Source organism: Ostrea edulis, chromosome 9 (assembly GCF_947568905.1).
Source record: "Ostrea edulis chromosome 9, xbOstEdul1.1, whole genome shotgun sequence".
Classification (NCBI taxonomy): Eukaryota; Metazoa; Mollusca; class Bivalvia; order Ostreida; family Ostreidae; genus Ostrea; species Ostrea edulis.
The window spans coordinates 74,129,930-74,145,770 of record NC_079172.1 but is presented as its reverse complement, the minus strand read 5'-3'; the positions used below and the strand labels follow the sequence as shown (position 1 = coordinate 74,145,770).

Sequence of the window (15,841 nt, the reverse complement as noted above, 5' to 3'; positions counted from 1 at the left end):
ATGATCAATGCTGGATCAAAATTTAATTTTAAATATTTATGGGGAAGGGGTTCAAAACTCCTGCAAGTTTATGCAATCCGACATCGATATTCATGTACACTGATTATTATTTTCAACATCATCAAATTTTGTTTTAAGGGGGAGGGGGTGTTGATGAAGACTTAGTGGATTAGGTTTTTTGTCAGACATTGAACATTTATCAATGAACATTGTAATATGTTTGTCATTAAGGTGTTCCGTAACAACGGAAGACCTTCTACTGATTGTGCTGGTTAAGATTATTCTTCTTATTCTTTTTTCTTCTTTTTCCTAGACGCTAACTTTGAAGCTTCATATCTCGCTCATTTCTGCATGGATTTTGCTCAAATTTTCAGGGTTTATAAACTTTACAAAACAATTTTAAAATCATGTACTACATTTCAGAAATTCCCTTCTGTTCACGAGTTATTCCCCTTTGAATGAAATTTTAGGGGCTTTGGTTTCCAGACAAAGGCTCCGAGACTGCATAAGCTTGGGCAGAAAATGCATTGAAAATGAAAAGTAGGAGCATTGTAGTTGTGCACATCGTTTTTTGTTTTTTGATTACAGCGTTCGAAATGGTGGTTGACAGGGTTAAAAAATTAGGACGCCTAAATGAGCAAAAAATTACACACATTTTCCTTTGTATCTTTTAAACTAAAAATATTTTGTTAAGACGTGTAGAACAATTAAAGTTGTGCAAAATGTTAAGAGCTTTCTTTTGATATCCCTGAAAAGGGGCTGGCTCCTTCAATTAGGGATCTGGGGATCTTCAAAGTTTTCGCTTTATAACTCAAAAACGGTAAATATTTCGATAGGCTTTCGCTGGAAAAGTTGTTCTTTAACATCTTATTGATCTCATAAACATAATATTTTGCTCGAGTATTGTGTTATATATGAGTAAAAAGCTTGACCCGCAAACAGAGAACCGTATCATTAGGTAGGTGAAAGGGGGGGGGGTATGCGTATAACTTAAATAAACTTGCTTTAATTGATAAATCTGACTCCATGAAATGCTAATATTCTTTTAAAATAAGGTTTTAAAGTGATCTATTGTTCCTTTAAAAATCATCTATCGACAACTTTCTTTTTTTATTATTTAGTAGCTTTAATATAAACAATTGTTCCAAAGAAAAAAGAGGAAAAGGTTATCTCTTCTACGTTTGTTATTAAAACAACGATATATTTAATTGAAGAAACAAACCTTCAAGCATAGAATAACTCAGTCATTAACTACACGCATCTTACATACACCGCGGGGTTTGTTTTTGTTTACAATTACGTAACCGCCTCGAGGAACCATCGCGTGTGAACCAGGACATGTAAAAAAAAAAAAAAGTAAACATTGTCGTCCTAGATATAACACGGAATGTTATGTTTTTGATCATACTGGATTTTTCGAATAATTCAGTTTTTCCGGGGATGTATATACTTGTTTATACGTCCCTGGTCTTACGTTTGATTTGTTTTAAATTCAAAACTCTAGAGCATTGAGTCAGGCATCAATTTTAAAATCTGCAATTTAATATACAGTTCGTTTCTCAATCATGTCTAATTGAATGTGTGTTTAATATCGGAGATTCATCGCTGCTGGACTAGCGATCTGTGATTTCACACTACTTTAACTGAACACACAAGCTTTGCTCAAATTTTTCGTTGTGAAAAAGAAAATGGATACATTTTACAAACATAACGAATTATTTCTGAACATGTTTTGAAATCAATAGCTTATAATTATGATTAAACCAAATCTAAACATGCGTATACAATATTCAGAAACCCATGACCGACCAGTCTCATTTCAAAAGATTTGTTGTTTTATTGTTTAAAAACAATGACTTTGATTAAACATTGATTCAGAACTCCTGGTCCAAATTATGTAACTTCGGCACGTGCCCCTGGCGTGAAATTCATACGCGACTTCTGTGCGCACTGTGTACATAATATACCTACATGTATTTACGCAGATAGATATTAGAGTTTAATAAAATATTCAAGATTTGAGAGCAATTTATTTGATTTGTATGTACAATGTATAAACAATTCAAACTCGATGAATTATTCTCTTCAGTCTGAATATTATGCTATCATAATTTTGTTGCATGATAAAATATTGGTAACAGCTATATACAGGTAACTCTCGAATTATCGCCACTCAATTCATCGCCATTTTCGTTATAACGCCGCATTTTTCTAGGAACATTTTTCCTGTTACTTAAAACTCTCGTTAAAACGCCAAATTCGCTATCGCCATTTGCCACAGTGTTTTCATTACAAAAGTCTATTTCAACATGTTAATTATCTCGATAAACCGCCATAGGTGCACATGGTCAGTGAAGCAGTAAATTGGTCATTATCGATCTCCGGCGTACACCTGGACAGAAGGATCCCAGTAATTGCTGTACATATTGAATAAACAAGAAAATTACTCGAGATGAACTGTAGTCAAGTTGTTTATACATCATAGAAACACATTTCAATTTAGCTATGGCTTCGCCACGAAAGAGGGTCCTGTTAAATTTCGATGAGAAAAAATCATTACGTACCAAGGACATCATCCAAAATGTACCCATCAGGATATTGCAAATCATTTTTTTTTTTTTTTATGGGAAAAGTCTATAAAAAGAAGGACAGTGGGCGACATCTTAGCAGCAAAGGATGCAATTCTTGCAGACCCTGACCCAGTCTCTGAAGGCTCGCCTGCCAGGAAACGGCACCGCAGTGCACTTAACACTGACTTAGAAAAGGCGTTGTTTATGTGGTTTACGCAAGTCAGGACAAAAGATAACTCTTACATATAAAAGAACGGTAACTCTATTTCTTCAAGATGGCAGTAATTCAATTCATCGCCAAATTCGTTATAATGCCATGATTTCATAAGAACAAAAGGTGGCGGTTTATCGAGAGTTGACTGTACCTTTATTGTATGTCCTGAGCCATGAATTTCATAAATTTAAATAGTAATTTTTTGTTCATTATTGGGACTGAAAAGTTAAATGCTGAAAGAATTTAATCCCATATACACGCGCGCCTCAAAAGAATGATTCGTGGAATGAGATCATACACGCATGTACTTAAGTAGTATAAATTTATTAAACACCTAACGATAAAAATTTATAGTACACCTTTATAGCTTCATTTCAATGATATATATTAAATTCTCAAACTATTTCATAAGTACATACGAGAAGTCAGAATCGCCAGCGTAGCCAAACTACTTATATCGTTACAGTACTTATCTTCCTGTCACAGTACAGTTGATTATTTTCTTTCTAAAAACTTAACTTGTATTCGTCTTTTGTAAAATCACTGGATAAGTACTTCAAATAATTTTTCCCGGGGTGATGTTACGTATAACATATCAAGAGGGAAAGAAGGTGAAAGTTAGATCACACACACACATACTCATGTACGGGTCCAGTATCAAATGTCATTTAATTTTCTACGTTTTATTTACAATATCAATCACAATTTCTATTGTCTTAATTATCACAAACTGTGAAACACGAAATCCATGCATGCACGGTGCTACATGCATATGAGCACCTGTCAATCAACACCACTCGATTTTGAGAACTTAGTCTGGTATCGCGGAATCATTTCCCACGTTACAGAAAAAAAAGTATATTCAAACACTGTTGGGAGACTGGAGCTGCTGTGAATTTACCGCACCGATGTATCTGCAGACTATTCAGGACCTGTTCTTATATTAAATAATGATATATCAGGTAGCAGCGTATGTCTGAAAATTCTGTATTTGAAATTACCATCCATTACAGAGAATGTAGAGAGTTTTGGTTATTGATCTTGACAAACGACAGATCATACCTTCCAAGTCACAGCATGGATGGAAGGTGGAAGGACAGGAAGTTCCGGTTCCTACCTTCCAGTATTTTTGCCAACATATGCTTTGACAGTATACTATACAGATCGTTAATTTACGGTCATGCCCTTTCAATCTACCTTATGTCTACCTCTTTTGTTCTTATACTTATTGAGGATTTTCTGTTTGGTTTCCTGCCTCCAACTATATTGCTTTCTACGGACTTGAGTCGTGACTTTTATAATGATAGTACGCTGATAAAAATGTCTTTGCGCGTTCATTTCGGTGTTGAAAATGAATACACTTGCCGGTCAATGGAATGTGTGGATTTAGATTTTTTTAAAGTAAGAATTGAAATAGGACTTTAAATTGAGACATCATTTTATACATGAAAAAACCCATTAAGATTTACTTATTAAAGAATTAATTAATCATATTTTCTGTTGAAGCATGAAAATTTGAACACAGATGCTGAATTGCATACATGTATTACTTCAATTTATAGTAATTCAAAAAACCTGCTTCGTGGGCTTCGAGATTTAAGGCCAGTGCTGTTCAACCCAAAGATATCGACATTTTTAAAGACCTGTATAGGACGTAAAACATACACGATAGATCATATAATCATTGGGATGAACTCAATGAAAAAAAAGCAGCCAAGGATTATTAAGATGCTTTGTCACTTGAACTATGTTAACTGAGGCTGCATTAGGACCTGATCCAAGGACATATGGTCAAGTTCAAAGTTTTTATGTCACACAGCTCCGACGGAAGACCTCTCGTTGCTTTGCAACGAGCTTTGCTCTAGTTTTTAATTCTTTTTTAAAGGATGTTTTAATCGGTATCTAACTTATAAAACTGCATGCATACGATTAAATAAGTACACTGTACAAAACACATACCATGGTATCAACAACAGTCAACAAATCCTCTGTTAACCCCCACCCCCCTTTGAAAATCTAGATCCGCGCCTGATATTATGATCGAGATCAATCAAACATTATTCAATCCCATATATTTTACTTCTGGGTTTTTTTTCTTTAATTATTTTGTTGTTTTTTGTTTTTTTGTTTTTTGGGGTTTTTTTTGTTTTTTGTTTTTGTTTTTGTTTTTTTTTTTTTTTTGTTTTTTTTTTTTTTTTTTTTTGTTTTGTTACAAGAATGACATTTTTAAAAACAAAGAGCACAGCAAATACAATATGCGCATTTATTTCAGACAATATCGAACTTGCGATTACATTTAAATTACTTTTTCTTTTATTTTTCATTCCACCAAACACTTAGAATAATTTATGTAACAACTTCCTTTTTATCTATATTGTTTTCTGTATTTTCATATTCAGAAAAATATGTGATGAGAAAATCAACTGAAAAAGTTAGATTTTTGTGCGATTTACTAAAGTAAGGCATTTCACCCCTCTTGGGCCCCTAGCTGTTTTACAAAATGAGGTGACGCATGCGCACACTCGCTGAAGTCATTGTTTATCATGGAGGCGAATTTCAATTGTATTCCCTTGCGGAAAAATCATTCATGAATTGATTTATGTAAGTTTTCGAACGATTCACATCAAATGTAAGCTGAAATAAATTCAAACCGCAGTGCAACTGATTTTCCACATACTTTATGAAGGCTTGGACAGAAACGAGGGGGATAGGAAAGGAACTCCCTCGTTTCTACAGAAATTACTCGGTCCGCTTCTCTTTTTTTTTAATGTAGCGACATTTAAAAAGTTAAGAGGAGCGGATCGAGGAACTGATTTTAATCAGATTGATTCATTACTGCCACCAAAAGAGTGTTGAATCTGAAGGGCCATGAGAGCAGATGTATAGGTAACACATATATACATGTTTAAAAAGAAAATACAGAAACTCATGAAAAATTAAACCATACCTACTGTATGGAACTTAAAAGGTTTGGCCCAAATGGCGTCGATTCGACTACAAGCGCGTTAACATGTATTTCTCCATTTTGAATCTCGTGTACCCAAGTTCACGTCGTTTTGAGATGTTACATAAAATCCGTAAATACATGTAAATCATATTTTCTTATTCATATATAATCACTCACTCCTCGACTAACGCGATTGTACCATGTCTCCTATGTTTGCAAATTTGCTAAATACCAATGCTGAATATGACGTCAAAATGCACTGTTTACATCATCCGAGAATGATTCATGTCATAAATGATATCTTGAGATAGATTAAGTGGTGGCCGCCAGATGAATCCAATGGCGCCCACTAGATAATAAGTGGCGATCGCCAGTTAAGGTAGATCAATCCTCGTGTGATGGCACTGGTTTTTGCCAAAAACCTTTATCGAATTAAACTTTGTGCACGATAGAAATATATGTATACCTTTCAGAGAAATATTATTCATTGCATAACATACAAAAGTGGTAAACTATTGATAGTGAAACAAGTGTTGGGTTTTTTTGTTGTTGTTTTTTTCCATAGATATTTAATTAATTATTATAATTCTAAAAATGTTGTCAAGGGCAATAACTCCTGTGCTGGTATTTCCTTTAATGTGTGTCTCTTATACAATGTTTTCCCTAATATCCACAATTAATTATACATATTCAAAAATAAGCAGTTTTTTTTAACTGCTGACATTTCAAATTTGCCATTTTAACAAGTTTTAATAAATTTTTATTATTTTGTTTTACTAAAATGTGTGATTTCTGATGTCTGACATCTTAGATGGCAACATGCATATTTTCTTTGGTTATTCATTAAATTAAACTATGTTGATTGGAAATTAATAGTTTTTCTACTTTCAATCTACAATATTCATAAGTCACATGAGGGTGGAGCTACCTTAAATGAATAATAATTCTATACCCTGGCACCTATCGGCTTCCATAAAAATGCGCTTGATACAGAAAGCGCTGGTTTTAGATTTGTGACGCGTATGGGGGGATTGATAGCCTGGTACCCGAGGCCTTCCGATGTTCTTTGAACATCGGAAGGCCTCGGGTACCAGGCTATGGGGATTAAGTGACGCGTACAAATTAACACACACAAAGTGATGACATATTTAGCTTTTTTGGAAAAGCTGAGGGAGTCATCCAGTCGATTATTGTAGAATCAGATGAGTGTGTAAAATATCACATCGTTACTGTCGTTGCTATGATAGTTTTGTTTTGTTTTTTTAGAAAGTTCACATGAATAATGAATTAAATTCAAGAATTCGAAGAGATGTATTCCCAACAGATGTGAAAGTACGAAAAAAAAAAAATGCAATAAAGGACACACTTATTAAATGTTTAATATTGTATTCTATCGGATATTTGTTACATTTATTAAAGCTGTATGACCCGATGTTCATGTATTATTTTTGTACATGATTACTTTAAAGTAGATTTTTCCCTTAATTACATGCTTGAAAACATCTGCATGTAAAAGAAAACAGTGCGAATATTATTTAGAAAGTAAATATAGTGGGTACATATATAAATCATCCCATAATAGACGTCTATAAATAGACCCACGCGCGTCAGGGGAATTCCAACATGATGTATTAACTCATACGCAACTGTCTAGTTTTAAGGCTGAAAGAGCGTAAAACAACGAATTACTAAGAGGTATTTGATATTTTTATTTCTATTAAACTTATGGTACGGCACTGTTATAGCAAAATACACAGCTTTACACAGATAAGACCACCGATGATCTGAAAGTTTGAACTGTTCACGTGACTGTCACTTGAAATGGCAGAGTGACGCGGTTATTTGTAAACATCGATTTAAAATCAAATTATTTGGGTTAAAACAGGTGAAAAAATTTATGATATGTCGTACAGTCTCATAACTACATACGTGCGATGATTTAATAGCGTAAATTACGAGATGGAAAAAAATATTGTAATTCGGACCATACAGCTTTAAATGTTTATAAATGTTTAATATTGTATTCTATCGGATATTTGTTACATTTATTAAATATTTAATATTGTATTCTATCGGATATTTGTTACATTTATTAAATGTTTATAAATGTTTGATATTGTATTGTAGCGAATATTTGTTACATTTATCAAATGTTTAATATATTGTAGCGGATATTTGTTACATTTATTAAATGTTTAATATTGTAGCGGATATTTGTTACATTTATTAAATGTTTAATATTGTAGCGGATATTTGTTACATTTATTAAATGTTTAATATTGTAGCGGATATTTGTTACATTTATTAAATGTCTATAAATGTTTGATACTGTATTCTATCGGATATTTGATATTGAACAGTGTTCGACACACAGTTGATATTTGATAATTTGATAATTGTTTAATATTGTAGCTGATATTCCTGCATGGCCTCGGGGATAATGGGTAAGTCTTTCTTATCCGTATATTGTATTTTACCGCTAGATATTTTGATAACTGACTGTAAAAAGTTTGTGTACAATACGACCAATAGTCTTACCAGATTTGGAGAAAAAGTTACAAATCTCGGAAAAGGTTAGCTAATCTTATTTTCATTCAAAACTGTATGTACATGTTGTGCAGTATTTTTAGATAAATAAAAATAAAAATAGCAGTCGATACTTTTTGAAGACGCTAGTACTTAATGGCTGCAATATTTGATCATGATTAATCAACTTATTCATAAAACATGTCTATTTTTATATCCTTACAAAGCAAAAAACAAAAAAACTGACAATTTCAATCGATCAAAAATCGTGTTCATATCCCTTTTGAAAATCAGTCACACGTCCTAATATTCTTTACTCGAGAAAAACTGTTTATAAGTAATTTTGATTTAATGTAGTTTGATTTCATTGGAAGATAAACTGGATACCTCGATGTTTTAGTTTTAGGTGGGCAGAGGATCATTTTAAAGGCATGAAGCTGCGGAACATAAAGTGTGTGTGTCCCACAGCGTACGTATATTAAGGATGAATGCTACACCAGAGACATTTGGCATGAGTGAAAAGTGGAGGATATGTACAACAAAATTTTGAAATTGAAAACTTTCAATTTTACATTATATTAAAAAGGCTAATATAACGAACAGTGATCAATCTCATAACTCCCATAAGGAATACAAAATAAAGAGTTGGGCAAACACGGACCCCTGGGAATACCAGAGGTGGGATCAGGTGCCTAGTAGGAATAAGCATCCCCTGTCGACCGGTCACACCCTCTATGAAAAAATGCAGTTTTAGTAGGAAGTAATTTGGGGGGGGGGGGGGGATAAAACCTTGCTGGACTCGAACTCGCAATCTATAGATCAGCAATCGACAAATTCTACTATTGTTGATATCTGTATTTTCATTTATGTTTTAAAAGGAAGTCAGCCATTATGACGATGAAGAGTGCCTCCTTAAAATGATATATCAGGTTCCTTTACTATACACAGCGCATGATACATATAACAAGGTCGGACAAAGGGTTACACAAAGGCATAACACGAACTAAAGTTAAGATCAAAAGCAAGATGAAAGGTAATCCGAGATTCCTCTGACTCTTACCCCCGCTTTTATATTTGACATGTGCGGGGGAGAGTCAGAGCGGACTCCATATTGAAAAGTGGGAATTCAGCGACACCAGCTGGTGTCGCTGCTTTACCTACCTCTTACAACTTTATTTCGCAGATCTATCTTCCAAGACGTGAGAATTCAGTTAACGGAAGATAAATCTATAAAAAGATCATGATTAATACGATGCTATCGCCGTTTAAACGGCCCTAACACCGACAAATGGAGCATCACTTGAATTAGGTCGCCGCCTCACCATTTGATTTCTTTGCGCATGACGTCAGCACATGTAAACACAAAATTCCATCGTTTAAACGGCGATAGCATCGTATTAATCATAATGTATTTGTAGAATAATCTTCCGATAACTGAATCCTCGCGTCTTGGAAGATGGGTCCGCGAAATAAAGTTGTAAGAGGTAGGTAAAGCAGCGACACCAGCTGGTGTCGCTGAATTCCCACTTTTCAATATGGAGTCCGCTCTGACTCTCCCCCGCAGAAGTCACAAAATAAAAGCGGGGTTAAGAGTCAGAGGAATCTCGGATTAGATGAAAGGTAAATCGCAACTCCTCGGGTATTTTCGTCATAGTTTGATTTGATTAACATAAAAATGGAGGTTACTTTAAACATTCAAGGTTGTTTTCCCACTCACCGGAAAGGTCCGAGAAAGTGCAACTGACGAAAGATAAGATTATAGGTAAAGCAGAAAGTAATATAAAAGTAATCCGAAAGATAAGATTAAAGAAAACGCAGAAAGTAATATACAGGTAAGATGAAATATAAGAATAAAGGTAACACAGAGAGTAATATAAAGGTAATCCAAAGATAAGGTTAAAGATAACCCAGAAAGTAATATAGAGGTAATCCGAAAGATAGGATTAAAGGTAACGTAGAAAGTAAATAATATAAAGTTAAGATGAAAGAACACCCATTATGGCAAATTAAATGTCTTGGGTTTGAATGGATCAGCCATTATGACAAATTTAATATCGATCAGCAATTATGACAAATTTAATATCGGTCAGCCATTATGACAAATTTAATGTCGATCAGCCATTATGAGAAATTTAATATCGGTCAGCCATTATGACAAATGCGTGTCTAGAGGAGTGTAGGGGAACTGCAGTCTTCCTCTGGTAGGAAATTTTAACAGCTAGGGGTCTGCAACTCAAACTGGATTTGTTTGGGATCCAAACATTTGTTTTTAGAGGAAAAACGGAATGCACACATTAGAAATGAACGCTGAAAAACCAAGGTCTTTCTCGGGTTTACGTATTGTTTTGTTGAGAGAAAATTCCTTAATTCCCAGGTTGTTTGCCCAACTCTTGCAGTGGTTTCCATTAGATATATTACACATTGTACAAACCCTTTATATGACGGACATTGATTGCAGATAATACCCCACACTCGTAATCCACAGAGAATGTGTGCTGAATCTTTAGAAATCTTATTTGAATTAACATGATTGACGTCTTTCTAATTATGGATTTCTGTCTTTTAGGGAAAAGAAGCCAGTTACAATTATGGGTGGAATGACTTTACCCGCATGGTAAGACTGAATTCGATTAAAATCATGCTAGTTATCAGGACCCAGCTGCACGAAGATGAATAAATCTAACTGACATTTAGCGTCTAGTTGAACGCTATATACAAATGTTAGAGTTAATGGGAGGTCAATTGTCTGTTAAGTTGATTAACCGTCGTGCAACTGGGTCCTGGACATCAGACATGAGGTTATGATAACACCTATCGTACAATTTTAAGCCCAAATCAAATTTAATTTCAGTTTTGAATTTGTGTATGCAATGTTGGAATTTTGTTTGTTTGAATATTGTACATGCATGTATATTGTATATTATCTAAGAATTTCTACTTCCTAGTGGTAATAGCTGTTTACATTCTCTTTCTGTAGCCTGTTTACATCCTTGTTCTGTTTACTGTTTACATCCTTGTTCTGTTTACTATTTACATCCTTGTTCTGTTTTACTATTTACATCCTTGTTCTGTTTTACTGTTTACATCCTTGTTCTGTTTTACTGTTTACATCCTTGTTCTGTTTACATCCTTGTTCTGTTTTACTGTCTACATCCTTGTTCTGTTTACATCCTTGTTCTGTTTACTGTTGTTTACATCCTTGTTCTGTTTACTGTTTACATCCTTGTTCTGCTAGCTGTTTATATCTTGTTCTGTTTACTGATATTCTAACTGATATTCAAATTTTGGTTAACCATTAGAAATACTTTAGTTAAGCATTGTAAATAATAAAAATGGAAAAATAAAATTTGAAAATTTTCAGCTCAAATCGTGTCCCTTTAAATGTGATCGATGTACTGTTTAGCAAATATTTGCCAGAATGTTATACCTATGATTTCTATATTGTAATTGTATTATTTTCAAATGGATTTCTCAATTGTTTGTCTACAATTAATAACATGAAAATTCTGCAGGTTTAATGTTTTACCACCACTCATGGGAGAAGATGAGCAAGGGCTGAGGGATGCGTCAGAATTTTGTGAGTCCACGTTATACTCTAAAACCATATAAGAAATATGTTACGGTATAGGGAGGAGTTTTAACGTTTTACTATGTGAAGAATATATAACATTCAATGCACCATGAACTGCACTTATCGGACAGAGAACTTATATATCGGACAGAGAGTGTAGAATCACTCCTTTCTCACGAATATTCCTTTTGGCTAACTAGACAATTTTACGTTCTAATACTCCTCTCGAATAGATATTCCATCGGCGATTTGTAGTCTCTAATAATTATCAGGATCATCTTTACAGTGAATAAAATAATAGAGGATGAGGAAAAGGCGGGAATTCCAGCAAGCCGGATTATGATTGGTGGATACTCACAGGGCGGGGCTTTGGCTCTGTACTACGCCTTGTCAACCAACAAAAAACTGGCTGGAGTAGTGGCTTACGCCACCTATCTGCCCCTAATCTGGAAGTTAGATCAGGTAAAACTTCTGATAAGATGTCCCTAATCTGGAAGCTAGATCAGGTAAAACTTCTGATAAGATGTCCCTAATCTGGAAGTTAGATCAGGTAAAACTTCTGATAAGATGTCCCTAATCTGGAAGTTAGGTCAGGTAAAACTTCTGATAAGATGTCCCTAATCTGAAAGTTCGGTCAGGTAAAACTTCTGATAAGATGTTGATCTGTAAAAGGGCTCTAAGTTTGATTCGATTTATACACACATTCTTTGATGTTAAATGAATGTTGCAATGAACCTTTTACAGCAGAATGTGCAGATATCCTTTCCTTTAAAATTCTTTGACCAAGTTTGTCCTATCCCTATAAAGAGTTGAATAACTTAGGACGACGCAATCTTATAGCAATCCCTAATCCATGTGTACAAGGATACGGTCAATGTATTCACTTAGTATTTGTCTTGAAGCTTTATCGAATGGATTTGTATCAAGATTCTGTGCTTGAAGTTATTATCCATGATTGGGACAAATATAAATGTCCTTTCAATATCTTGTTAGATAAATTACACGTCCCATTTAAAACTAAAAGTACATGTACATGGTCCCTCTGGCGTTTGCATGGTCACGGGTCCGAAAGCCCACCCCTGTATTATATATTGCCTGTTTCATGATCCAACCCTCTTATTTTGACACGTGCGAATGTTGTCATTGAATTTCGTTTTTATGTAGGCGTATAGGAACATTAACATAAAGGACATGGCGATATTCCACGGACATGGAACACTAGACTTACTGGTTCCATTCTCAACAGGTGAAGGAGTGTCGAAAGTACTGGCTCCGAGGTGTAACAAATACACCTTCCACCGCTACGACGTCGATCACTTCATAATTAGTCCGCAGGTAAATCATAATAATAAAAAAGAATTACCTAGTTCTCTACAAAAGCAAACTAATTCTTCCTCTCTGATAGTCTACAATATGTACTGTAGTTTTTAAACCACAGATGCGCTTGTTTCATGGACTTCGTAAGCTAAACAATCAAACACAGCGAAATAAATCGAACAAAGAACACTGACATTATTTTCATCGTTTTGTAGATACTGGCAGACATCAAGAAATTCTTCCAGACACATCTATCTTAGCGACACCTACAGGAAGCACGTGGTTCTCGGTGGACACCCCCCCCCCCTCCCCTTCCCAACTGATGTCCTCTCTCTATGGAGCTCTCCATAACTCACATCCTCATGACTTTTAAAACTTTTCTGTGTTTAAATTCCATTGTGATGATTAACTTATGCAAAAGTATCATGTATCATAAACCTTTTTTGTTGTAATGAACTCGATTTTCCCCTTCATTTGCAAAGAAGAGGCCCGTGGGCCTTAATGCTCAGCCGAACTGCCCAGACAGAAATTAGCATCACTTACAAAGCGTACCTACATGTTGCCTCAACCTTTTCATCAACGACTAGTACATGTACATCGCATTCTAACTGTGAAATATGTCCAAAGCATTAGTGGATGGGGATGTTTCTCATCTGCGAGACAAAGTATCATGAATAGGACATTGTGATTTTCAAGTAATGATATAATTAATTCTCTATATCAAGTGTTGAAGGATCATTAGCGGTCATTGCTGATTAATGATACAATCATATCATTATTATATTGAGTAATGATATAATTAATTCTCAGGTGTTGAAGGATCATTAGCGGTTATTGCTAATTAATGATACAATCATATCATTATTATATTGAGTAATGATAATAATTAATTCTCAGGTGTTGAAGTATCATTAGCGGTTATTGCTATTTAATGATACAATCATATCATTATTATATTGAGTAATGATATAATTAATTCTCAGGTGTTGAATGATCATTAGCGGTCATTGTTGATTAATGATACAATCATATCATTATTATATTGAGTAATGATATAATTAATTCTCAGGTGTTGAAGTATCATTAGCGGTTATTGCTATTTAATGATACAATCATATCATTATTATATTGAGTAATGATATAATTAATTCTCAGGTGTTGAAGGATCATTAGCGGTTATTGCTAATTAATGATACAATTATATCATTATTATATTGAGTAATGATATAATTAATTCTCAGGTGTTGAAGGATCGTTAGCGGTTATTGCTGATTAATGATACAATTATATCATTATTATATTGAGTAATGATATAATTAATTCTCAGGTGTTGAATGATCATTAGCGGTCATTGTTGATTAATGATACAATCATATCATTATTATATTGAGTAATGATATAATTAATTCTCAGGTGTTGAAGTATCATTAGCGGTTATTGCTATTTAATGATACAATCATATCATTATTATATTGAGTAATGATATAATTAATTCTCAGGTGTTGAAGGATCGTTAGCGGTTATTGCTAATTAATGATACAATTATATCATTATTATATTGAGTAATGATATAATTAATTCTCAGGTGTTGAAGGATCGTTAGCGGTTATTGCTGATTAATGATACAATTATATCATTATTATATTGAGTAATGATATAATTAATTCTCAGGTGTTGAAGGATCATTAGCGGTTATTGCTGATTAATGATACAATTATATCATTACTATATTGAGTAATGATATAATTAATTCTCAGGTGTTGAAGGATCGTTAGCGGTTATTGCTGATTAATGATACAACCACTAATGACACAGAGAGGCGTGAGCTCGGCCGTTTTACGTCCATTATCTACAGAATTTTTCGCTCGGGTTAAGAAAACGTCTCATTATAGAAGAGATAAACCACAAACATTTTATCCATGCATGGCTCTCCAGGTTGTTACAGTGAAGTTTTTTTAATCTTACTACCGCTTATCTGGCTCAAGGTCATATCCAAAAGACACGTGACTTTTAGTTCTACTGGGTCCTACCAATGTTACACGTCCTCAGCTCCCTTACCACTAAACAACTGCGTCTCCGTCGAGAATTGTTCATTGATACCGAGACGTCACCAGCTGTAGATGAAGTACCACAAATTTAGATCTATGTTTAGCGCTCAGGGCCGTAGAAGTGAGGGCTTCTTTTAAAGACCTCCATTTTTAAGGTCATATAGGAAAGATTCTCACTTCTAAATGCCGAGTGTTTGGTGAAGGAGCAATCACTACCTATGTTAATGTCATAGGTTTGACGCGACCATTGCACAAGCGGGGCTCGAATTCACCACCTCCCGGTTATGAAGCAAACGCTCTACCACTTACCTACCGCGACCGGTCTCTCACTAAAGATGTTATTGAAGTATTTACACATAAATACTATATACCAAGTTTCCCGCCCTGGGATCAGAACCTCTACCCCCAGGATCATGAAATTTTACAATTTTGGTAGAGGCCGTCTTGCTCTACATCATTATGAAAGGCGAAAATAACGAACTGTGATCAATCTCATAACTCCTATAAGCATGCAATACAAAATAGATAGTTGGGCAAACACGGACCCCTGGACACACCAGAGGTGGGATCAGGTGCCTAGGAGGAGTAAGTATCCCCTGTTGACCGGTCATACCGTGAGCCCAATGTCTTAATCAGGTAAACGGAGTT

General features: G+C 34.5%; 1 protein-coding gene across 1 annotated transcript; it reads left to right on the top strand.

Moving 5' to 3' along the window:
* Nucleotides 1-8,662: 8,662 nt before the first annotated feature.
* On the top strand, nt 8,663-13,535 carry LOC125659957 (acyl-protein thioesterase 2-like). The gene is made up of 6 exons (XM_048891774.2): nt 8,663-8,726; nt 10,824-10,871; nt 11,770-11,834; nt 12,115-12,290; nt 12,993-13,163; nt 13,361-13,535. Exons 1-6 carry the CDS (start codon nt 8,689-8,691, stop codon nt 13,403-13,405), a joined length of 543 nt encoding a protein of 180 aa, XP_048747731.1. The 5' UTR covers nt 8,663-8,688; the 3' UTR covers nt 13,406-13,535.
* The last annotated feature ends 2,306 nt before the right edge of the window (nt 13,536-15,841 follow it).